The sequence below is a fragment of the Penicillium citrinum genome, assembly GCF_028827155.1.
Source record: "Penicillium citrinum strain IBT 23319 chromosome Unknown utg000001l:1.0-4955037.0:1.0-4956770.0, whole genome shotgun sequence".
Taxonomy (NCBI): Eukaryota; Fungi; Ascomycota; class Eurotiomycetes; order Eurotiales; family Aspergillaceae; genus Penicillium; species Penicillium citrinum.
Genome location: NW_026622686.1, coordinates 2094759 through 2119264, shown reverse-complemented (window position 1 = coordinate 2119264; position 24506 = coordinate 2094759). Strand labels below are relative to the sequence as shown.

The 24506-nt window shown below is 46.4% G+C and overlaps 10 protein-coding genes across 10 annotated transcripts; 6 read left to right on the top strand and 4 right to left on the bottom strand.

Moving 5' to 3' along the window:
* Positions 1 to 3696: 3696 nt before the first annotated feature.
* On the top strand, positions 3697 to 5565 carry N7469_000793 (C2H2 zinc finger protein; the record flags this gene model as incomplete). Its single annotated transcript, XM_056639713.1, has 1 exon — positions 3697 to 5565. One exon carries the CDS (start codon positions 3697 to 3699, stop codon positions 5563 to 5565), a length of 1869 nt encoding a protein of 622 aa, XP_056505470.1.
* A 921-nt stretch (positions 5566 to 6486) lies between these two features.
* Positions 6487 to 7072, top strand: N7469_000792 (uncharacterized protein; the record flags this gene model as incomplete). Its single annotated transcript, XM_056639712.1, has 4 exons — positions 6487 to 6546; positions 6615 to 6704; positions 6769 to 6793; positions 6876 to 7072. The coding sequence occupies 4 exons, from the start codon at positions 6487 to 6489 to the stop codon at positions 7070 to 7072; spliced, it is 372 nt and encodes a 123-aa protein (XP_056505469.1).
* Positions 7073 to 7411: 339 nt separating this feature from the next.
* Positions 7412 to 8413, bottom strand: N7469_000791 (uncharacterized protein; the record flags this gene model as incomplete). The annotated part of the gene is made up of 4 exons (XM_056639711.1): positions 7412 to 7726; positions 7798 to 8058; positions 8112 to 8277; positions 8346 to 8413. The coding sequence occupies 4 exons, from the start codon at positions 8411 to 8413 to the stop codon at positions 7412 to 7414; spliced, it is 810 nt and encodes a 269-aa protein (XP_056505468.1).
* Positions 8414 to 8873: 460 nt separating this feature from the next.
* Positions 8874 to 9912, bottom strand: N7469_000790 (SRPBCC family protein; the record flags this gene model as incomplete). Its single annotated transcript, XM_056639710.1, has 2 exons — positions 8874 to 9343; positions 9429 to 9912. The coding sequence occupies 2 exons, from the start codon at positions 9910 to 9912 to the stop codon at positions 8874 to 8876; spliced, it is 954 nt and encodes a 317-aa protein (XP_056505467.1).
* Positions 9913 to 10154: 242 nt separating this feature from the next.
* Positions 10155 to 11373, bottom strand: N7469_000789 (Stk19 family serine/threonine-protein kinase; the record flags this gene model as incomplete). Its single annotated transcript, XM_056639709.1, has 2 exons — positions 10155 to 10747; positions 10818 to 11373. 2 exons carry the CDS (start codon positions 11371 to 11373, stop codon positions 10155 to 10157), a joined length of 1149 nt encoding a protein of 382 aa, XP_056505466.1.
* Positions 11374 to 13055: 1682 nt separating this feature from the next.
* Positions 13056 to 14319, top strand: N7469_000788 (uncharacterized protein; the record flags this gene model as incomplete). Its single annotated transcript, XM_056639708.1, has 3 exons — positions 13056 to 13736; positions 13790 to 13867; positions 13918 to 14319. The coding sequence occupies 3 exons, from the start codon at positions 13056 to 13058 to the stop codon at positions 14317 to 14319; spliced, it is 1161 nt and encodes a 386-aa protein (XP_056505465.1).
* A 1935-nt stretch (positions 14320 to 16254) lies between these two features.
* N7469_000787 (putative alpha,alpha-trehalose phosphate synthase subunit TPS3) lies at positions 16255 to 19195 on the top strand (the record flags this gene model as incomplete). The annotated part of the gene is made up of 3 exons (XM_056639707.1): positions 16255 to 16277; positions 16354 to 19082; positions 19137 to 19195. The coding sequence occupies 3 exons, from the start codon at positions 16255 to 16257 to the stop codon at positions 19193 to 19195; spliced, it is 2811 nt and encodes a 936-aa protein (XP_056505464.1).
* A 606-nt stretch (positions 19196 to 19801) lies between these two features.
* N7469_000786 (thioesterase family protein) lies at positions 19802 to 20887 on the top strand (the record flags this gene model as incomplete). Its single annotated transcript, XM_056639706.1, has 1 exon — positions 19802 to 20887. One exon carries the CDS (start codon positions 19802 to 19804, stop codon positions 20885 to 20887), a length of 1086 nt encoding a protein of 361 aa, XP_056505463.1.
* Positions 20888 to 21255: 368 nt separating this feature from the next.
* N7469_000785 (PaaI family thioesterase) lies at positions 21256 to 21972 on the bottom strand (the record flags this gene model as incomplete). Its single annotated transcript, XM_056639705.1, has 1 exon — positions 21256 to 21972. The coding sequence occupies one exon, from the start codon at positions 21970 to 21972 to the stop codon at positions 21256 to 21258; it is 717 nt and encodes a 238-aa protein (XP_056505462.1).
* A 1680-nt stretch (positions 21973 to 23652) lies between these two features.
* On the top strand, positions 23653 to 24405 carry N7469_000784 (uncharacterized protein; the record flags this gene model as incomplete). The annotated part of the gene is made up of 3 exons (XM_056639704.1): positions 23653 to 23776; positions 23840 to 23916; positions 24010 to 24405. The coding sequence occupies 3 exons, from the start codon at positions 23653 to 23655 to the stop codon at positions 24403 to 24405; spliced, it is 597 nt and encodes a 198-aa protein (XP_056505461.1).
* Positions 24406 to 24506: the final 101 nt, after the last annotated feature.

The window sequence follows — 24506 nt, the reverse complement described above, 5'->3', positions numbered from 1 at the left end:
CTATAATTATGCTAGTACAGTAAACAAACATCTATGTTTAATACGGCCCAGTATCGGGTGATGGTCAATCAAATTAGAGATTGTCGGGTGAATCTACCTAAATTCACACTAACAATGCGACACTTCGAGATAATGTGTCCACACATCACGGGTGATGTACCACATTAAATATACTTACGACTGTCCAGGCAGGCCAATGCCATTGCTGATCTTGACTTCAAGCGTAGTCTGAGGTAAATAAGAGAGATCATTAAATTGGAGTGCTTAAATCAATTAATTGTCGACTTTTGTGAATTCACCTGCATACCTCCGCGCGGTGTACACATGTACATCGATACTCGTGTTCTGGCACCAGTGGTGATGACCAACAAAACTGGCAGCTCCGGCTTAGTGAGACTCAATGCTTTAATGCCAGGAGCAGCATACTTACAATTTCATAAAAGTTTGAATCTCGTTTATTTATAGATTCAATCTATTATGAACTTGTACAACTATAAGGTAGTTCATCTATTTCGTGTAGGACAATTTCAGGCTCTGCTGTCATCACTCCATGGATATTCTATTATTCTCTTCGATGATGCTGTGGTATAGTTGTGGTGGCTGGCCTGATGCAACCACACGCAAACCGAAGAGTATAGGGCACTATTCGTAATGGTGCCTGACACTGCGGCCATATGTTTATCTCCCTATATACAGCGTGGACTTATTCCCTTGAGTACCTCAGTCAGATAGTCTGTTGAGAAATATGGAAATTAAATTGAAATAAGCCCATTGACTAGCCGCGAGGGTATTCTGGGGTAATTCCTAGGTACATTTCAAGTTGGACCAGTAGTATCCACCAAGCTGATTCAATATAATTCGGGGTCATCTCCAAATTGTCACTGAGAATTGACTAAGTAGAATAGTTCCAATCAAAGAGTTTCGAATCAATCTACATAAGTCCTCCTCGATTGGACCAAAGCCACTCACTATCTTTGCAGATACTAGTGTAGTAAATCAAGCGATCTCAATTCTTGATTGCATGGTAGTGGATCTTCATCAAGGAGGGTTAAAAACAAAATGTATGAATTCTCCGAATCAAAGTGTCAGGGGTTTGTTGATTACTATAGAAGAGTCAAGTCTTAAGTGGACAATCATTGATACATTCGATTGTTCTCACCAGCCACATCTCTGATGTAACTACGGCCAGGCACCAAGAATCTTGAAACGCCTTAACCATAGTGTTGGTACATAGTCAAAGATGATTGACTCGATCCTCTTCTCATATTCCACGCACACCGTTTAAATAAAATGCTTGGTATTTGATGACTGCAAATCAAATAAGATATAGACCAAATTGACCATTTGAGTCAACAGGGTAGATGCATTACTAGTGCAAGCTAAGCCACGGTCCGTCTGGAATCTGGAACCAGGGGGTATTATTTCCGCGATTATGTGGATTTATACTGTAAGAGCGAGTATTTATAGAACATTCCAATGTCTACATATAGGAATCTGAGTGTCATTGTATTGATTGCCATATTCGATATTAGACTCCTGGGTCGATACTCAGTAACACTGTCAATACGTTTAAAACTATATAGAGATTCAACTCGTTCCTCCCATAAGGACTATCATGTCTGTCGGTCCTATTTCATTTCCGTTGCCAGAGATATTATATTGTCATAAATTGCATGTGTCTACAATTTGTAACGCCACATCTCTCATGGTTCCATCACTGGTCATCCCTTGCCACCCTCATTCTTGTATCCCTTGTTCTGCCTATCCAGAAATTGCACTAGTGTAGGTGGGACATTGGGTAACTCTTTGAGAAGAAAAAGACGAGTCAATACTGCGAGAATTTCTAATCGAAGTCGTATATTTGGATAGATCGTAGCTCATGGTCCCTGGGCAATGCCGAGCCACTGGGCTATGCAAGGCGTGAAGAGCCTCATCGCACTAGTATGCGGATGTAGCCCGCTTAGGCCACGCTGGTTACATTGGATTCGCCTGATACTAGTGGAATAGTCAGATACCTACATTCTACACACTGTATGTACATATGTATACAGATTGGGAGAAGTCTCATCTGACTGATCGACTACTAGTGGCTCACAGTAAGTGCAAACTCGTCTGTACTGTACTGTCTGTATCGGGTTCCTGATACTTTACTATACATCTAGCTTGTTTCCAGGGTATGCTTCGCGGATCATCGTCACCAGTGTGCCTTATAAGCGTATACTATGTACTGTGTGGTAGCCTGGCCAAGGAAGGGCCGAGTGAACCAGATATTGTCGATGGTATGTAAAATTGGAAACAAGATTAATTGCGGACGATAGTAACTACTGTACGTACATAGTTAAATGTTAAGATGATCTCTTCACGACCCTGAATGGATACATCAATCTCCTCGATCCACGGTCTAGTCTCGAACCATGGTGGATTCAAGTAGATCTGCCGGCGAGTGGCATGAGGTTGTTCATGGGGGTGACATCACTGGCGTTTGTGGCAAGGACAGGTTGTACGCCAGTCGTACATGGGTTGTATCATCCGGCGGGTATGGTGCATAAAGAGAGATCCAGAATTCTTACCAATGTGACCCTCAGCCGCATGTTCGTACTCCGTAAATGTATATACATTTGTAGAGTCAATTGTACTGTACGGAAAAGGAGAACAAGTCAAAAAGGGCAAGCCTCGTGTCGGACCCACCGCCACAAAATGCCTTAGTGGCTACACAGCCTCAATCTTATTCAAGTAGATGTACCCGTATTGACAGTTGTAAATGTATGGAATTTAAAGTACTCAGTACATTGAGGGATTGTTTTTGTTCGAAAGAGCCTCGACCGACAGTCTTCACTAAACCACATCTGGAGTAGACAAGAGTGATCAGTGTGTACATCGTACAGTATGTATACTCTGACTGTACTCTGCTATCTGATTCGTACTGTGTAATTGATGGACTCCTGAGTATATGTATTGTATTTACCGTAAAATACATCCAATCCGCCACCACGCCACTGCCAGCCCCCAGAAATACCGTACGCGTGCTGACCGGCCCTGCCTTGTTTCTGCCTACTCTACAAACTCTCCTCTGTTGTTTCTTCCGGTTTTGACTTCATAGTTGTTCTTCTTCTGTTCATATTCGGATCTTGAGTGTCAATTTCATTCTCTTTCATCATCTTTCATCATCCAATTTGATTGTCAATCAAACAGAAAAAAAAGAGAGGAGCCAGATCTACTCTCTTCTTTCCGTCCCTCTCCACCGCCCCAGAAGTCAGCTCCGTCTTCAACTTCGTTCCTGCGCAACCGCACCCGCCACGGTTCCAAAGTTCACCCCATCTAGATGGCCTGGTTTTATGAAACCCGCCAATCTCGTTGATTTAACGCCCGACTGCTATTTTAAAGCAAGGCCTAAGCCCCTCTCCATCTGTCTGGTGGATCCTCGCTCTCGGCCTGACAAAAGGGAAAAGCTGAAACCAACCTCGTCAGCTTGCGCCACACTTACCAGGTGAAAGTTGAAGTGAGCGTGTGTGAGTGAACGCCCCACACGCCCTGGACTTCGCCTTCATCCTTCACTTCTCTTCGACTTCCCCCTCTCTCCGCCTAACCCCCAATCCTCGTTCGTCTATTCCAAAAGCATCTCGGGTGAGTCTTCTTCCTTTTCTCTTATGTCCCTCTGATTCCCCCCATCCTACTTCCGACTTTGTATATTCTAACATGTCTGCGGAAGTAGCCATCGCTTTGGTTCGTCCACCCATCGAGGCTGGCGCGAAACCTTCTGCCTCCATGGCGGCATTGATGCACTCCAACAACGAGCCTGTCGCCATTTCCAACCCTATCGCTACATCATCTACCGCTCTCTCTAGCCCTGAACCCATTTCTTTTCTCAAAGGTCACGCAAAGCCCGACACAAACCTAAGCTCCATCGCCAGTGCCGGTCTACACGTCTCGCGATCTCAACCCCCTCAGATGACGAGTCCAGTACCACTGCCGGCGGATAAGTCGGCTGAACAGGATAGGGAACCTGAAAGAAATAACACACAAGTCGCTCGCGAAGCATTGGGGGCCAGCGAGAGGTCTCCGGCTCCATCTATCCATGAGCCTTCAATCCATGAATCCCCGGAACAGATGCAAGTAGACGTACAACCAAATGACGCTGCGTCAGACCCCTATGAATCCGCCGACCACAATCCAAATTCCCTCATGCACACATCGACAGTCGCCAGCCCAGGGCCCATTGAAGAGTCGGCCTCACAGGACGGCGATCGACCGCGTCCCCGGGCAGTTTCGGATATTGAACAAGACAGCAATAAAGCATTCTCATATCCCATGCCGTCCGGAGGGCCGGCAATCTTATCCGCAAACAATCAGCCTGTCAGTTCCCGTCGCCAGAGCATTAGCGATCCGCGTCGCGGGCTCAGCTTGCCTGATGCAGGCTACAATAGAGGCAGCCCGCGCTCGCCATCAGCCAAGAAGCACCGCTGTCCTTACTGCGCAACTGAGTTCACAAGGCAGCATAACCTTAAGAGTCATTTGCTCACCCATAGCCAAGAGAAACCATTCGTCTGTCAAACCTGCCAATCCCGCTTCCGCCGATTACATGATTTGAAACGACACACCAAACTTCACACTGGTGAACGACCCCATATATGTCCGAAATGCGGGCGTCGTTTTGCTCGAGGCGATGCACTTGCGCGCCACAATAAGGGTCAAGGAGGTTGTGCTGGTCGTCGATCGAGTATGGGTAGCTTCGCGGCGGAGGATGAATACGGGGATGGCCATCCCGCAGATGATACAATGGACGGATTGGTCTACGCTGAGCCGGAGCGAATGGATGAAGAGGAAGAGCGTAGACTCAACATGCCTAGCATTCGCAAGTCCGATGTCGATACTCTCTCCCGATCCGATTCCATACACTCGCGCCAACCCAGCACATACCCGCCGATCACTGCTGGCCGTCCTCTCTATCCACCAACAGGCTCACATGGAGGATCCGGAACATCGACAGCGGCGACTTCGCAACCAAATAATTTGACATTCCCACCCGCAGGGCATCCATCTGGGACTTCTATCTTTACTTCAACGAATGCCGGCGATAGTCCTAAACCACTTTCGCCGAACGCTCTGTCACATCATGATAACAATACGCAACCTCACCGTGCACATTCTCCGGGCATGGGCCAATCCTTGCCTCATCCTCAGCCATCATACCCTCGAGCAGGGCAGCCTAATCATGCGCCACCGAGCTTAGGCCTGCCACCACCAACCGGCGCGCCTCATCTTCCCCCGCCAGTTATTAGTTCGCCTGATGCCAGATACGGCTTGCAGGCTCCAGCAAAACATACATCATCACATGTTCTCTCGGGTTCCCATCCTGGCTTACCAAAGGTGGGTCTCGATGGTCCAGAGACGAACAATGACGCCGGCCAAATTGATAAACTCTGGCAATATGTTCGCTCTATGCATGATGAAATGGTAGGGTTGCGCGAGGAAGTCGCATCACTGCGCGCCCATATCGCCGCGGCAAATTCGACATCACCTTCTCAACCGGCGGAATTGAACCAATCAAATCCAGGTCCAAGATGATGGCTTGAAAACGTGATCATCGTGTATGATAGCTTAACCTTGTTCTACAAAACCCTGACAAGGGAACGCCCCCTTCGCGCTTTTCTCCTTTCCTTTCGATACGATGCTACCAACTCGCACACTTTGCGACAAATGGTTGCTTTTTATTTCAATGACTAGCATCCTATTAGTGGCCAGCATTGGTGGCCGTCTTCCATTCCCTATCTGTTCACTTTTCCCATTCTAATCTCCTTCTCATTCCCTTTTTCTCTTTTCTCTTTTCCTTTCTTCATACTTTCCTCTTCTCTTCTTGCAAGGTGTTTTCCAAGGGTCAATTTCGGAGTTTGGCGTACCAAATATGGATAACTGCGGCCAACATTGAACCGTGCCTCCATTGGGGTTTCTCCACGAATATAGCCGGAGGGAAATGGCCGCGACTTTTCAAGTTTCATCTTAATTTTTTTTTTACCTCCTCTACTTCCTTCCCTCAATCTCTTCCTTTTATACTGTTTCCAACGATGCATGGAATGGCCCTTGACTTGGAGTTTTCTCTTTCCATCTATGTTTTCCTTTTTTTCTTTTCCCACCTCTTCACTTCTCTGTCGCGCTATTCAACCTTAGGTAGTGATAATATACCCCAATGATAAATCGAACACAATATATTCACACAACTCAATTACTCAATTCGACTATACAGTAGGCTTCAATACTCAACTATGGATCTCTAGTTTAATCTTTAACCTCCACGCACAAGCCCCATGCACAATTCATATGTGGAGATCTTCCCCCACTCGGTCCAACAGTTGGACCGAGGCTCACTACCCCGAACATCTTCTACAAGACCTCCAAGTTTCACTTTCATTGTCCTCTCTTCTGACGTTGCCTCAATCTGGAGATAAACCACTCAATTCAACACAATCACACTCAGAATTTAATTTCGAAATGTCAACTATTCTCAAAGCATCAGCTGCATCTTTCGTCCTCTTATCCCTCGGCCACACTGTACATTTCCTTCCTCTCCCTAAGAAAACATTTTCTAATGAACATCAATTAATCCGAATCTCATCTAGATCTCCGGCCGGGAATGGACATCCGATAAAGTCTTTAAGAATATCAAGGGTTCTAGATCTTGGGCTTGTGGTACTGTCGGTTGGTACCAGGTACGTCTATCCCCGGAGTTTCTCCTTTTGCAGTCTCTCAATCTAACCATTGTACTCCGTACAGGGAAGCGCATTCTTCTTCATATCCGGTACCTTTTTCCCTCCCTCCCCTCATCCATGTATATGGGATGTTAGGCTCTTAATCGTACTAACTACTGACTATTTATTTAGGAATTCTACACTACCAATGGTCCCGTGATCCTGCAACCCTGCAAGATCCACTGAATAAAGCCATTGCGGCTATCATTAATGTCTTGCTTTGGATTAGTTCGTCTTGGTATGTTAAGAATGGGGTTACTCCTAGTGCTGTTGCTTGTGGACTTTCGGCTGCGTTGCAGGGTGCTGCTGTTTTGAAGGAAATTCTGTGAGTGGAGGGATGATTTCGAATATCTAGCTGTATCTTTGTATCTACTTTGGGTGATGTAGGGGATTTGGAGGCCTGTTTTGTGAATTTGATGTGTTTAGTCACCGAATTGGTTGTTCTTAATGTCATACTTTCGCGACTTTGGAGGTTATTTTGAGTTGTTGATTCAATTGGAATATATGCTTGTAAGGAAATGGATCTCTGGATTGTAACTATGGTGGGATTGCTCTGGTGCTTTACACTAGTCTACCAATTCCGAGGTTGAAACTAGTGAAAAATCATCCAAGGAATACAAGTCACAGTCTGGTATCGAAGTTTTATTTCAGTTAGAGAATATTCATTCTTATTTTCTAACATAAACACCCAACATGTCAGTACCCCTCCCACTCTCGTAAGATCTCTCAGGCTTCATATACATCAACCTCTCAAAAGATCCTCCATCAGCCCGCGGAACCGTCTTGGACGGATACACAATTCCATCACCACCCTCAACCAGCAAATTCCAATGCACACCCTGTAAAGGCCAAGGCGGCCCTACTGCCCCAGGATCTTTGAAAAGAGGGAATTCCAAACAAACAAGAAGTCCTCCCGTAGCTAGAAGGTCTGCCATACGCGACGCCCACTGAATACGCATCGTCGGATGAATAGCGCAAAGGAACTGTAATAGTCAATGTATGTACCATAACGTGAGGAATGTCGACTTGGTCAGATGTCATTTCAAAGACTTACAGTATAATCATAAATAATATCAAACTTCTCACCTACAGAATCCCCTTTGAAAAAATCACCTTGTATAAACTTCACCGTACCTCTACCCACTGAACCAGCATCACCCGGGTCGGAAGAACCAAAATTATACGGTTGCGGGGCAAAAAGTTCTTTCATCGCATACCGCTCTGCGATGGACACCCCTTTCGATGATATTTCAAGACCTACGACATCAAACCCGTGAAGCGCGAGCATGACCACGTCATATCCTTTCCCGCATCCCTAAGAGCGTTAGATTGCATATCCCAGCGCTTGAATATCTGGAGATATCTTACTGGTACAAGGACTTTCTTTCTTCGACCTTCAGCTGTAATTGGGTTGAGAATGTCGTCTTTCTCGATGAGATCTATCAATGCTGGTGAGGGTTTTCCTCTATCCCACATATCGTCGTTATTTGTGTCCCAGAGATTTGCCCATGCTTCGTTGTGTCCTTCTATTGCCCTGAAGTTGAGTTTCAATTAATTGCTTTATGTTATTGGGTGGAATGAAGGTGAGGGGCAAGAGCATACCTTTTTTCGAAATGTTGAACTAATCGAGTCTTCCCCTGGGGGTTCTGATTTCCCGGATCATCCGCCATCGTGATGATTCACTTTTTGCTGACAGTGGGGATGGGAGTATTAGAGACTGAGTGTGGAGATAATGGAGATCATTGTCATTTATAGTCGTTTTCATGGAGGTATGGTGTTTTGTAGGTTCAATTGGAGTTATAAGATAGTTCTATCAAGGATCATTCGAGATGAATCCCCGCGCCTTTAAATTTCCCGTTTCGGCGACTCCACCATCAGTGACTAAGCCTGGCCGGGCGAGACTTTAACTAGTTATACTCCAAGAATGACTCAAAGGGATTACATTTGTCTCTATCGACATGGTGAACCGTTAATTTTGACAAGGCTGGGGCATACTGGAGCGAAAATGTGGCAATGACAGTATTTATGAATTGTGCCTACTAGAACTCCAAGTGATATCTAGTTCATTTCCAACAGAGTAATTTCCGTAAGACTCTCACAATATACTAGTTACTAATGGCCTTCACCATATTATGTTGAAGCCCTCCTCTTCGCAGTCCAATCAATAAACAAACCTACATCAGCAACAACCGCCCGAGGAACACCTCCAAGAGTCCAATTCTTCTGCACCCATTGCGGTATCAACCCGCCAGCATCAGAGGTAGTAGCCATAGTCCATTGAACGAGTGACGGCTGAGCAAGTCTTTCTGAAGCTATCTGCGACGAAGACTCTGCAGCACGATTCTTCTTCGCGACGCGCTCCACACTAGCGTAATTGGCGAAGATCGTCCGTTTCGGAACAGTGGATTTGATCTTTTCGTATATTGTTGTTGGTGTGGTTGATTGGTCTGCGTAAAGGGGGATTTGAACTGTTATAAATCCTTTTGATGGGTAGGATGCTTCATTGCTATGTGCATCGTATGTAGCAGATATAGTGAAAGAGATAAAGGAACGTGGAGATATAAGTGCTGTTGGGTGGAATGTATGGGTGATTAGATTTACTGCGAAGTTTTGTTAATATAAGTAAGACAGATAGATGTAGTAGAGAAACCATCATTGTAGGCATGGGGAGGAGTAGCAAGTTACCTTCAACATCCACATCTTTAAAATTCACTCCGTTCATATCCAATTCTCCAATTTCTTGCTCTGTCCATTGAAGTAATCGTTCAACACCAGTAACACTAGGCGTATATTCCATTTCATGCTCCGCATGCTCGGATATCAATCCATCTTCGAATTCAGTCCACGACGCGCTCCCAGCTAAAGTAGCATCATGGTGTTCACTTTGACGACAGACCCAGAATTCGGGTTTTTGGTTAGAAGTGGTATCAAGCGTCGGCTCATGTCTGCGTAATTTCCGCAGGAGGCGGATTTCTGCATTTGCGGGTGGAGAGCGACGAGTCTTGGAGTCTTTTTCCCATGTGGGAAGGTCTGAATTGAGTAGCTCAAGAGCTTCTTGTAGGGCGGCGTTTGCGACTTGCCTTACTTCTGAACGTGCTGGTTCGGGAGGGAGAGAGGGGTGAGAAGGTAGGATTGTGAATGGATGAGGTTGGAGTTGGATGAGCGGCATTTTTGCTGGGAATGGGGAATCTGGGGAATGTTGAAGTGGGGAGAAGTTGAGGAAGCTTTTAATTTGGAGGGATAAAGGATCGGCGGAGCTTGTTCAAGTTTGGAGCTTGCGATGTGACGTGCTTTAAATTTGTGGGGCGATCTGCTATTTGTTGGATGGATTATGTATTGAAATTTGTATGCATTGAGGAAAGGGGTATCATATATATATTCTAAACTCTGGAATCATGCAGTACTCATACGCTAGAGGCATCTTATCCCCGGTCCTACACTGCCTGTCTCAAAGATTTCTGCGAGGCCCGCCCCCAATGCCTCCTCCAGTACCCAACGGAACTGCATACCATAAAGATCTTTCCACTTCTTCGTTTTACCGGGAAGTATACCTGCAAACTCCCCACGCGCCCTTTTGGCTAGATGGAAGCTCTTCTCGGTTTCTACAGCCCCATCCCAACGATCCTTCAGCAGTCCCATTGGAACCTCACTACAACTGGACCGCTTGAGAAGAGACAGTAGGTGAGCACGACCAGCACCTAGCAGACGAAGATATGTCCCAGTATTTGGCAGCGAAAGGAATAGTGTCGCTGCACGAGATTGGGCATCGGTCTGCACAGATCGGTCGGAATCAGAAGGTCTTGCCGGCTCACTCCGACTGGCGGACGAGACAGCCGCAGTAGGTAATTTTGGAAGAGACGCTAGACTAAGCGACCCTTGTGTGAAAGATGAGGATGATACGAGGAATCCTGCGCGCATCAGTGCCCTATACTCTTCCGGCTTAAACACGCTTTGCGAGATCGCAGAATTGGTCCCAATATGCGGAAGTATCTCAAGAAATTTATCTGGAAAATTGTCAGCAGCCCATTCTCTCACTCTCATTCTCACACATTCAGGAGAGACCAAAATACATACCCTTAATTTCATCATCGAGAGCCGAGCTCTCACGTACCAGTTTCACCCAATCGTCCGCAAGGACCAGGCAATCACCCAGTCCTGCTGCATCATTGCCCCGCCCTGGAACGATAAGACGCCGAACTCGACCTTCTTTGACCAACTCAACAATCTCCCTTTCCACTTGTGTCGGTGCATTGATCAACATATGGACATGCGCGACAGAGGCAAGTGGAGGCAGTGAACGTCGCAAGTTGAGCACCTCTGCAATCCGTGTACTATTCATCCCAGCCCGAGCGGGAAGTTCGTCGAACATTTTCGTCCCAATATATTCAATCGCCTGGATGACATTTTCGACAGGAGCAGATTCAGATATATAATGTGAAGCACCTAGATCTGGAAGTGGATCGTCGTCAAGAAGTTGGCCCTCTTCGGCTGCCAGCTTTACGCCGCTTGCTGCGGCGGAATTTGGTTTGCGGCGCGCATGGGCGGCAAAGGGGGATGCCTGGGGTTTGCGGGCCGCGGTTTTGCGTTTTTTGACACCGGATACTGGAGCTGATGTGAGACGCAAGGGCATGCCTGGAAGAAGTCGTAGATGAAAATGAGAAGAAAGTTGAGTTGCCACAAAGAGCCTCCTTTGATGATTACCTCATCAGGTGTCAGGTGACTGATCCTGACATCAGATGTCTCAAGCCGAGCTTCGGAACACTGCATCATACAGTAGTTTTCGAAATCAGTTTGACCCCAAACTCTTTCGACTTGATTCCCGGACAATAATTCCTTGGTTTACGAGCTCTGATTGGATTTTATTTTAAGCTTCTGGCTCAGACCGCTTTCCACTATAGTCAATAAATCTTACAATACGTCTTCAGTACCGTTCATGCTGTAATTTACATGAAATTTGCTGAATACATCGTCTTTCTGCTTACCGTTGTTGCAGCAGACGACATGGCTCCAAGAACATTACCTTCAAAGCTTGCTTTCATTCGTGATATGATCGAGAGCAAATCTTTCGAGGTAGGCAAGTATGGAGGTTGTGGTCTTGGAAGAAGGTAATGAGTTCACTTGCGTCTTCAATAAATCTCGATTGGATCTGGTTGCCGCCCCACGTGGACCGCTGATCTTCCTATCGGGTGGCAGAAGCTGACGCTTTATTCGAGGTATACAGCGGGACACGGGGGATACACACATAAAAAGAGGAGGATCTGGGAGTCGGCCGTCCAGATCTTGATGGCGGTAATATCTCGGTGGTTGCACCGAATCTGCCGGTATGAGAAGGTGGACAGCTTTCGGTTAACGTAGATTAACCATTGGTCTCAGGTCAACTTTACATATAACTTATATGTAACTGACGTCGTCAAATTGCGTGCAAGGGATCACATTATTACACTACCATCGTTTGTACCACAGCGATGGGCCTCTCAATGATGTATACAAGCACCACTATAATCCGAGTTTTCGAGTCAGTCCCACTTGATGTAGTGGAAGTGCGATGATTTATGAGTGCGATTAAAATTTTCAGCCTCAGACTGTAGGTGAAGGCTTGACTGGTAACAATAATCTAAGAATTATCAGGTAAACTGAAAGTCATCGCTGATACATGAATTATTTGAAACTTCTGGTATTGATGTGATCCGCCAGTTCTGCATCCGGCGGCTGGAAATGTGTGTTTGATGTGTTCAATATTCATCAAACAAAGGAATGATCTTGCGAAGTTTCTGGACAATCTGCATAATTACATCATATCGGAGTCTCCGTCCATACGCTTGACTCCACACTGATGAGTACTGAGATACGCAAACTTCACAGGTAAAGTGTTTCTGCAACCCACTGGTTCGTTCCAAGGTCTCCGCTGGGCTATTATAGGTCTTCAGCTACTCATTGCAGAAGAAAGCTGGGCCTCGAGTGCCCAATGAGCATATTTAGATCAAGATCGTCGTTGCTGAAGTCTCCTCTTTCGGGAAATTATCCACAATTCCTCGTGAGGTGTGTCGTGGAGATGGAGAATATCGTTGCCTCATTTGGATTCTTTCGCATGATGCCCCATAGCATAGAGAATTTCATGAGGTATCACACTAGCGCATTAATAGACAAGCTATTCCCACCCCGTTCATTTCGACTGCCTTCACAGGATCTTTTTTCGCCATATATCAGGACTTTATCTTTTCGCGAAACATTTTGTTATCCCGAAACTGCTTATCATCACCCTCCATTCGTGCTCTTCAACGCTTTTTATACTAGATTTCTGTGCTCTACACCATGTCTAAGCAAAGCGAACAATATGCTGATATCATGGGCCGCGATAGCTCTTTCGGGACCTACGTGTTCAAGCCTCAGCCTTTCACGAGACTCCGCCTGGGATCAGTTGGCTATTTTGACCGGACAGCCGAATGGCAAGAAATAACCAACCTTTTCGAGCCTGGTCTTGCAGAGAAAGATGGATTTAAGCCTTTCCTCGGAAACCTGAGCCTACGGGAGGTGACAGAATCTAAATGGCAAGCCACTTCTGGAGAAACGGAGACTGGACGTAGTTCCCGTATCTCCACCGAAGCATCCGGCGCGATGGCAGCCGCCCCAGTCGAAGCATCACTCCAAGTCAAGGCTAAGAAATCCAAGACTGGAAGTGCCTCCCTCATTACTTCTTCTACTGTACGGAATCATAGATTCGATCGAAACTTCAAGGGCCCGATGATGGACTGGGTTGAGAGCAACGCGCAGGATATCCTAGCAAGCTGTCGTGACATCAAAAGCCAAGGGCTGTGGATTGTCATGAGTGCATGGGTCACTGATGAGGCTGCAGTGAAAATGAGTAGCGGCGAAAATCAAGACGTCGACGTGTCAATGGATTTGGGGGCTACAGGAATAGGGAAGCTGGGCACATCTGTGGGAGTTTTTGACAAACTTCAGCGTGAGGGCTGGTGGACCTACGATAAGGATGAGGTAAATTTTGTCTGATCACCTCACTTTGATCCTAGAACGCTAACTTGATACAGAAAACTCAGGGCTATGTTGTCTCTTTTGCGGGCGTGCAATACTCCGCTCGCGGGCTCTCTAAATTCTTCAGGAGTGTGGTATGTATTCACTTTCGCGTCGTCATCGTGCCTAGCTAATTGATCTACAGCCACTCGAAGTAGCAAATGAAACGATCAGTCTGCCAGTGCCTCGACCCCCTGCCGAACAGGATGAGAGCAACAAACCTGATGGATCTGACTCTCCGGTCGAGGAAGATCCTATCGACGAGTCAGCATATAATGAAGACGAGGATGGAATGGAAGCCTTTGGGTTGAGCGATGATGAAAATGACGCAGGTGTGAACTTCAAGAAGGAGAAGGCCGAGCGTCAAGATGAAATAGTCTCAAAACTGAAACAGCTTTGGACTAATGGAACTGCTGAGCAGATACGGGTTGAGCTCTCAGCAATATTCCAAGACAGTCCCAATGATCTGAAATCCCTGCTTGATGAGAGACCGGAGCTGATGAACGTGCTTTATGAGCTCAGAATGCGGTGGAAGGAGAATTCTTAATTTGGAAATCTCACTTTATAGACCGGCTCAGATAAACAAGGTTATCTACAATTGAGCAATACAGTTGCTTGAGCGAGTCAATCAGAATTCTATGCCAGCAGAGAAAGTGGACTGCTGTATCATATGACCCATCGATACCACATCTAGTGGCGGGAAGACCTTTCAGCTCGACTGCTCAAACCCAACCTATAAACCCAGCCCAACCCGACCCAAAGTAGTCAGGATATCTGGAACGCCCATATTAGCTTACGGCATGGCCCATAGTAGATTCGGGAGTGGCAACGAGTGCACGAATGAATGCTCCGCAGAAAAAAAAAATAAATATCCTTCCCACCAGGATTAAGTCTATACAGCGTAAGCAGAGCCTTCTGTGTTATAACTGGGCGGGCGTTCCAGCGATACAGGAAAATCTGCGCTGCATGCTGGAAGAAAGACGGGAAAGTGACAATGTAGGACTAGGACTGAGCGGGCAGGCGATCTTGCCAGATCGCCAAAGCAATTCTACGGGATTCGATGTACCATTACAAGTGCATTACATTACACTGATAATTTGTATGGTCATTGCCACGTCTTTTCTGCCCAACTAGCGGAGCGGGGAGGCTAAACAGGATTAGTGCATCCTGGAATTATTATCCTGGAATCAAATCGAAAGAGTGTAAGGTCGAACTGATTTCGAAAACTACTGTACTGTGAAATGGTAGAAAAAGTAGATTTGTTTCTTAATAAGGTGAAGTGAATGTTAAATAACTTTGAAACAAGGGTGTAGAGAGAATGGTCGAAAATGTCTGCTCTAGAGAAGAAAACAATACTGTAGATTCATTTTCCAAGTGCTGTAGAGGTAGTTCCAACGGATGGCAGAGCCAGACGTAGGCGCATACATCCAGTGCATCATTGATTGAGGTTTAATCACCATAATCAATAATGTTTCAATTGGCTTTTCTGATGTTTATTTTATTTTTCAGATGATACAATACTAGTCTGTAGATAGTAGTAGACCCTGACAGCGGTTGTGGCGCCGTCCGGCGATATCTACAATGCATGCTGCTAGATGCAATGTTGACACCACTGAATTTTTTTTTGAAGACAGAACCTGACTCAGGCGAAAAACTGATAGAAGAAATAACATCCATGGAAAAAGATACACCTGATATTTCTATATACGTCACTACTACGGAGTAGTAAACAAGTTGTTGAAATGGTTTTATTGCATGTCAGTATCCTCAAACACTCCGCCATTGAGACCATTGTCAGCCAAGGAATGTGTCAGACACTGCACACGTCTTCTGTCACATTGACAGCGTGAACAATCTGTTTGACATGGTACTTGCAAATCTTGTTTATGCAATATTCCAATCCAACTGCATGGGACTTCTATTGTCGATCAGGCACTTTGTTCAGGAAGATCCCGCCAATAGCGTCAAATGCCTTCTTCCTTTTGTATATGTAATACAGTAATCAAACATCCTGTCCCGCATGGAACTGTCGGATATCCGTACAGCCTTGTCTAGTTCAATACACCCCGGCAGTCCTCGAAAGCTTTGAATCCCGCCCCGCGGCCTGGTTTCACAGAAATATAAAAAAAGAACACGACCAGGAGGAATAAAGTCAGTATCTTCCCACCTACGCGTTTGGAATTTTTGTACTACGTCGATTGTGACTACAAAAAGCATTCCAATAACATTTTGTTCTATAATACTACAGTGTATGTTCACCGGCCCACCTGATCTGCCTTCACATGACGTAGCCATGAGAAAACAGTTCTTGATCTGATCTTCTTTTCTTGCTTCCGTCGATGACAGCTCTATATCCTGCACGACAATTCTCGCTTTCCGCTCTCTACCTGTCTGTTACTTTACTTCTTCAATCGCTCCACGCGAGCTCTTTGTCGCACCGTGTTGCTCATTTGTGTCCCTCGGTCGAGGTTGGTATCCCACCATGACGGTCTTCATCGCGTCTCTGTAAGCCACCATGAAAAAACCCACCTTGACCCCACTCAATGCCGAATTGTAAATTCTAATCGAGATCTCCATACAGCTTTCTCCCATACACGGTCAACTTTCATGTTGAAAACTCTCGCTATCGTGCGGCTCCACCACCGACTTCGACCGATGTTCATCATGCGGGGCCGGACTCGACTCCTCTGCACCCTAGTGCGGGCGCCAGTCTGTTCGAGAAGAAAGATCCCCAAGCTCAGAAGGGTCTAACTCCTGGTGCGACGACCGATCATGAGCGAATCTTCACAAGTAACCCTGACCGTGGGGCTCAGAACGGGCAAGCCGATGGGTACTTTGCTTTGCCTACCATCCCAGAAAATGCCGAAAGCCAACTGCTCACTGAGAGCGAGGGTCACTCTCCGGCCTGGGGAGCTACCACCTCGTTGAACCAACCGAAACCTCAAGGAGTCCTGTCACCTTCACCGTCTATCTTGAAGCACCAAGATCCTATCCTGCCCAACAAAGAATTGCTTCCGCCGAAGATCCCAGAGACGAAGGCGACCAATCAATACGTTGGAAGCATCAAGCCTGAGATGTTCGCGCGGAAGCAGTCTTTCTCTCGAGCGAATTGGACCATTGAAACGGCCGAGCAAGGTAACGGTGGGTTGCGGAATGCCGTTCGTTCGGCAAAGGAGTCAGGATACTTGGGTGAGCTGATGTGGGTCGGTACATTGGGAATGCCCACCGACGCATTGGTCAATGCCATGCGCACTGAAATCGCAGACAGGTTACGGGAAGAATACGACTCGATGACGGTTTTCGTTAGCGATGGCGACTTTGATGGTCACTACACTCACTTTTGCAAGACTATTCTGTGGCCCGTCTTCCATTATCAGATCCCAGACAACCCAAAGAGCAAGGCCTATGAAGATCACTCATGGATCTACTATGTGAAGTTGAACCAGGAATTCGCGGAGAGCATTGCCAAGAACTGGAAACGCGGCGATTCGATCTGGGTCCAAGATTATCACCTACTCCTTGTCCCTGCTATGCTGCGGAAGATGCTACCCGACGCTGAAATCGGGTTCTTCTTGCATATCGCTTTCCCATCATCGGAAGTCTTCAAATGCTTAGCCCCACGAAAAGAGTTATTAGAAGGAATTCTCGGTGCCAACTTGATCGGTTTCCAGACGACTGAGTATTGCCGGCACTTCTTGCAGACTTGCAGCCGTATTCTTTCCCTGGAGGCCACAAATGATGGTATCCAGATGGAGGATCGATTTATCAATGTAGGGACCTTCCCCATCGGTATCGATCCAACCTCTTGGGACAAACGTCGCAAGGCAGCCGATGTGGAGAGATGGGTTGATACTATCTCCGATAGATATCAGGGTAAACGGTTGATCGTCTCGCGCGATAAGATTGACTCTGTTCGGGGGATCCGCCAAAAGCTTCTGAGCTATGAGTTGTTCCTCAACACTTATCCGAAGTGGGCAGACAAGGTTGTTCTTATCCAGGTTGCGACCAGTACTACAGAGCAACCCGAGTTGGAAGCAACTATTTCTGATATTGCCATGCGTATCAATTCTAACCATTCAACCTTGGCCCACCAACCCTTGGTTTTCCTCAAACAAGATTTGGCATTCCCTCAATACCTTGCACTCATCACAGTCGCAGATGCGTTGATGATCACTAGTCTTCGTGAGGGAATGAATTTGACTAGTCACGAATTCGTGTATTGTCAGGATGGCAGCTACGGCAACAAGAAATATGGATCCCTTATCCTCAGTGAATTCACAGGAAGTGCATCGGTATTTGGGAATCACGCACTGTTGGTGAATCCCTGGGATTACCGGCAATGCTCCGAAGCAATCCATACGGCGCTCACTCGGGACGAGAAAAAGCGAAAGGAGGTATGGGAGGAATTACACCGTGCTGTCCTGCAGAACTCAACGGCAAATTGGGTCAAGTCTTTCAATGAAACCTTGACCCGAGTTTGGAATGAACAGTCTTCGCGAGAAATAATGGCAGTACCGAGGCTTTCGGTACCTAGATTGATGGAGAAATACCGACAATCAAAACGCCGTCTTATGATTGTCGACTACGAAGGCACACTTGCATCGTGGGGATCACCACGTAGTATCATTTTGACTACACCACAACGTGCCATCACCACACTGACGGAATTGACCGATGACCCGGCCAACATTGTCTATGTGATGAGCTCACGCATGCCCGAGGAGATGGAGCGCCTGTTTCGCCAAGTCAACCATCTAGGACTCATTGCAGAGAACGGATGTTTCGTTCGCAAACCCGACTCCGACGAGTGGTCGAATCTTGCCGACAAGAACCGCATTCAGAAGTGGAAGGAGGCGGTATCGCCTATCTTGGCTTACTTCAAAGTTCGTAGCGAGGGAAGCTGGATCGAAGAGCGACATTGTTCACTCGTGTTCCATCATGGATCAGCTGAGGATCCCCTTAGTGCTGGGCGATTAGCTGCCGAATGCGCTGATCATATCAATGATGCATGCGCCGGCCATGGAGTGCATGCTATTCCAGTTGAGGGTGCCTTGATCGTTGAAACCTCAAGTACAAATAAGGCATCTGCCGCTGCGACGGTCTGGAAATGGTCATTAGAAGCCGCGAAGCAAAGCGAGGAACTTTCAAGACCAGATTTCTTATTAGTGATTGGTGACAATCGCGAGGATGAGCCTGTGTTCAAATGGGCTAATAAACTGGAGGATGCTAAGGGCGTGGATTACACGATGACAGTCACCCTGGGATCACGAAGCACAGAAGCACGAGCGACATTGACGCAAGGTGTAACAGGTATGTGTCAGAATATAAAAACAATGTAAATGGCCGATCTAACTTCCTATATAGGTGTCCTATCTTGCCTACAACAGCTGGCGGCACCAGCAGAAACGAAGACAGCAGCATAGAGCTAGTTTCAGTGGTGGAGAGACTTGGTTTCTTCATGGTTCAGCATGAAGAATCATTTCGGGGTACCTAATAACGCAAGTTAAAAGGAATTGGCGTTCTTGGATTGTTCTATTCTAGTGGATACTGCGAGGGCTCTACTAGTACATGGTCATTAGGATACATACAACTACCATTTCTATTACACCATAACATTGTGTGATAGTACAGCATTATCAATGGCGTCTCCAGGCGCTGTGAAATACCCACGGTACATTCTCTACTCTTTGAATTTCGAATTTGTACTTTTCTTCTCTTTAATATAACCTGGTGTATGGTATTTTTTAGTCCACTAGTAGACTGGCATTTCCTTCTTGGATACTAAGTACAACTATTTAAAGCTGCATATGATAACTTCAAGATCAAAGATCGCTCGGGGGATAACATAATCGTGCCGAATAGTTAAATTCATTTTATGCTGATAGGTGGAGATGGACTGGTGGATCTATTGGGGAAACTCGAGGGCCGAGGTAGACCGAGGCATGCGGAGTTACTTAAAGAATCAAGCATGTACTACTCAACCAGCTCTCTTATTCCCTCTCCAACTTCTCACCATCAGCACCTCCACAATGTCTACCCTCAACGCCTCCTTCGAAGAGGCCATCCGCGTCACACCCGAAGGAAACAATAAATACAGTGCTACACTGCGCCCGGAATGGTGCATTGGAGCAGGTATCTCACGCCTCATCCCCGCAAACTTCCAAGCCCACCCCTGGCTAATCATATTAATAGTTCCTCATGGCGGGTACACAACCTCAGTTCTATACCGATTAGCCCTAGTCCACTTCGCCCACGCCCATCCAAACAAATACTCAACGCCAGCCTCACCAATCTCCCTACAACTCTCCTTCCTCCGCCGTACATTAGCCGGCCCCGCAACAATGGAAGTAGAAGATGTGAAACTCGGGGCTCGCACAAGCACAATCCACATCAAACTCCTCCAACCCTCCGAGAAAAAGCCAAATGAATCCGAAATTAAAGTCGCGGGCTACATAACCGTTAGTCCACCAGATGCCGAAATCGGAATCACCGCATCAACAGGTTGGAAACCTCATCCAACACCACCAATTGGTTCCGGACCTGGCGGGGAAATCAATTTCTCTGCACTAGCATCCAAAGGGTCAGATGGTCGTTGGATAAAACTTGAACCGCCGTTCCCCGAGTTTCGTCGTGCAGCGGCGCAATTGGAGCTTTATGGACCTGGGAAGGGCGATGAACAGCAGAAGGAGACGGGTAGTATGGCTATTGATCAGTGGGCCAGATTTCGACCGAATGGTGATGTAAATGGGCGATGGACGGACGCGGCTATTCCGTATTTAATTGATATGTTTCCTATGGCGTTAGATGGGTTTGATACCGTGTCTGCGAATGCTACGGCTAAGGAACAAGGGAAGGGTGGGGCTTCTGAGGGTGATAAGGCGAAGTTTTGGTATCCGACTGTTACTTTGAATGTTGATATGAAGAAACATTTACCGGTTGAGGGGGTTGAGTGGCTTTATTCGAGGATTGTTACTAAGGTTGTTAGGGATGGGAGGACGGATTTGGATGTTACTGTTTTGGATCAGAATGGGGATGTTATTGCTTTGAGTACGCAGGTTGGATTGGTTGTTAGTGCGAGTCGGAATTTGGGGACGAGAAAGATGCAGAAGTTGTGAATGGCTTTCTTCATAGATGTATATAGTCATAGATTTACTAGTGCATACTGGATTAGTGCCACGCTTAAGTATGCTTTTACTGGAAATAGTACGGGGTATATCCTGATCTTTTAAAATAGTGATTTATATAAACAATCTTGTTTATACAGAATGACTATCGCGAGATACAACCTTGGAATACTTGGAAGCATTCCAAGGTTGTATCTTCATACTACATTCATGGGCTGAATGGTATCTTCTTCAATATGTACAAATCGATCAATATCCACACTCATACTTCACGAACCCAGACAAATGGAAATAATAATCTAATCTACAAGAATCAGCACCAGACATCCTAACAAGCTTCACAGATCATACAGCTCAACTCAAAGCTTTTCATCCGGTATAACGATCCAAAAAGCCATAGCCTCAGCCTTAACAATCTTCCTCTTAGCCCACTCAAGATGACCACCAGAACCCTCCTCATCCTCCTGTAAAGCCTGCGCACGAACCCAATACTTCCTACCAACCCGACCAACAACCTTCGTCCGTACAACCAGCAACGCCGGATTAACCACTCGCCTCTTGTACCGAACATCCAATTGAGAAGTGAAGATACTTCCACGCGGATTATCCTCGACATTGGACCTCGACCCGATCCCCGAGTCGGACCCAGAATTTACATTTGCGTGAGCCGCGACAGCAAGTGACATCGCCTCATCGATTAATGTTGCGATTATCCCACCGTGTGCGGTTCCGGGATGTCCTGATAAACCGGGACTAGCGAGGTCGAAAAGCATGATTATATCTGCTGGCATGGCGGAGGGTGTAGGGTTAACCTTTGCGTCTTCGACTTGTTGTTTTGTTGCGGGGAGCCAGGTTGGGGGTTTTGATGGGGGTGCAGGAATGTCCCGACGTTGGAGGGTTAGGACGTGCGGGATCGTTTTGGGGGTTCCTAGGGTGTTTGCGAAGTAACCGTCTTCACCGGATGGTTTCATTGTTCGTGAATCGGTTGGGATTGGTTTGTAGTCTTCTGAGGAGATAAGTGAATTTGCCCATGGATTGGAGCGGAAATGTGTGATTGCAGAGGCTGGGTCGGCCATTTTGGGATGTGTTTTTGTGTATATATATATTTGCTTCTTCTTTGCGATTGGAGGTGCGAATTGAGTGTATTGAATGTGTTGCGCTTCGAGTTAAGCTGGTTTAGAATGGAGGTGTATTCATACAATTTGGCCGCGGGACTTTCCACCGATAACCGAGGTTCGACCAAATGGGGAAAGTGGTTGTTGATCATATCACGTGAGATCTAGATCTATATCCTGCAGCATTCACTGGAAAAATAGTATCAATCTTCTTTCTAGTTGATGATAGGACTCATCTACTAGAGGGTCAATGTAACAATTTTGAAAGTAATATTGTAGTCTTTACTGGGAAAGGTGAACTTTGGGTAGCTTGAATCATTGGCACATAATCCTCTTTTTTTCCTGTTCCATTCCTTTTCTTTCATTTATGTATTTCGTAACACTACCTAGTGTTTAGTGCAGTAAAAGCTTCTGAATTTTAGTGGATTCCAGCGAGTACCTACTCTGACTGAATACTAGTGATCAACGACATATATAAGGTTGTCGTACCTACAGAGTAGGCAGTCCTATTCCTAGTTGGCCTACCTGACGAGACTCGAACCAATGAAAACAGACCCTGAAGTGGAAATAGACTTCCAGATCGAACATCTCCACGTCCTCGAGGGTTCTTCCTCGAGGTAGATCTTCAGTGAAGATCTACTTACTTTAAATGCCAGTGGACTTCAATATCAAGTGAAGGTTCACTACAACCTTAAAACCGGCCGGGTAAGATTGCGATCCGTATCGGAATGCTTTTCAAGTCCCCAGCAATGGCAGGGAAGACCCTGCCAGGGTCCTGGTTATGCCGATGCTGAATATATACTAGCGTCATTCGGATCACGCTGGATAACTTCAAGCCGAACAAGGAACTAATTCAAGCTAGCGCGAGGAAAGGTGGGGAAGGGTATCGGTCCGAGCTCTGAATACTATTCAAGGCGCAGAATCCGGTGTGTTTTGCCCATGTCCATTCCCCTATGTCTCATAGTTTTGGCGTTGGGGGCTCACACCGTGCGTGGAGCTGGTTTTACTTGGGTATGCAAATCGGGGATGACAGGTGCAAGGGGGAAGTCAAAAAACAATGGGAATGGGGGATTCGGGGGGGAATGTTTGTTTCTCCGGAGATAAACAAGCGAGAAAGAGGGAGATAGTGTTGGGGGCTGGCTTATCAGGGTTCTTTCTTCTCTGGGGTTACCTTGAAGAAGCAAAGGCTGCCACTAAAGAAGTGGAGTAACTGACTCGAAGTTGGGATTATTCAGTAGATGCAGAAGACATATTTACCACAGGATAATCATAATAATGGGATAGATGTAATTATAATCATGATCATCTTAAATGCATATACAATATATATCATATAAAACAAATAATATAATTAATTAACTGTAGAGTAAATGAATCATGTGGCATGCCCCGGTTACCCTGGCATCCCCTAGTTGACTCCCCTAGTTGCTTAGTTGCTGCTCTAGTTGAATTGTTGTACCTGCGCGCCCTTGGCGCTTTCCGGTATTTGTTGCTCTTTGTTTTCCTGTTTTCTCTTCTCCTTCTTTTTTTTTTTATTTACTTTTGGTCCTTGCAAATCTTTTATTTCCCTCCTCTGCACCATTCCATATTCTTGTATTCCTCTAACTCACACATCCCATACACATCCACATCTCATTCACCATGCGCTCTTCCATTGTTCTCATGTCCGCCTTTGCCACTATGGCTCTGGGTCAGAACTCCACCGGCACTACCTACACTTTGCCCCAAGGTTTCAACATTGGCCAGGTCAAGCCCGATGAATTGAGTGAGTTGACTCAAACACTTTTCCCTCGGCGACTCTCACTAACCACTGTACTTTCGTTCCCAGATTCGTGGTGTACCGGCCAGCGCAATGTTTGCCCAGAAATTTGTAGCACTGGCACAAAGCAAAACACCTGCGATCCTGTATGTTTTAAGATGCCTCGGCTCCAACTTGGACCTGATCTGATCAGATCTGATCTGATCTGATCATTGAATCAATGACTGACCTTTTCACAGAAAACTCTCCAATTCAGCTGTGTCTGCAGCGATGACAAGACCCCCGATGTCAGCCAATACGTTCAAACAGTCCCCTTCTACGTCTGCCAGGCCAACTTCGCCCAGTGCATTCAGAACCACCCTGATGATGCGGATGGCCAAAAGGAATGCAAGGAGGCTGCTCAGTGTGGTAGCAAGAATGCCAGCTCGATCAGCACAACCACCACTGCTTCATCTTCTGCTTCGGCAACTACCACTCTCGCCATGACCACCTCTACCGACGAATCAACCAGCGAGACCTCTTCTTCAGTGGCTGCCGCCGCTACCACCAGCAACGCCGCTATCGCCATGGGAGAGAGCTACTCATCCGGTGTGATGGTCGGAGCCATGTTCCTGGCTGCGCGCATGTTCCTGTAAATGATGGAGCATTTCACCTAGTTACCCTCAGGTAGAATGTACAATCTGTTGGTTGTCGATCACAGATCTTATCTCGGGAGTCATTCGCGCTCAATTCTTCT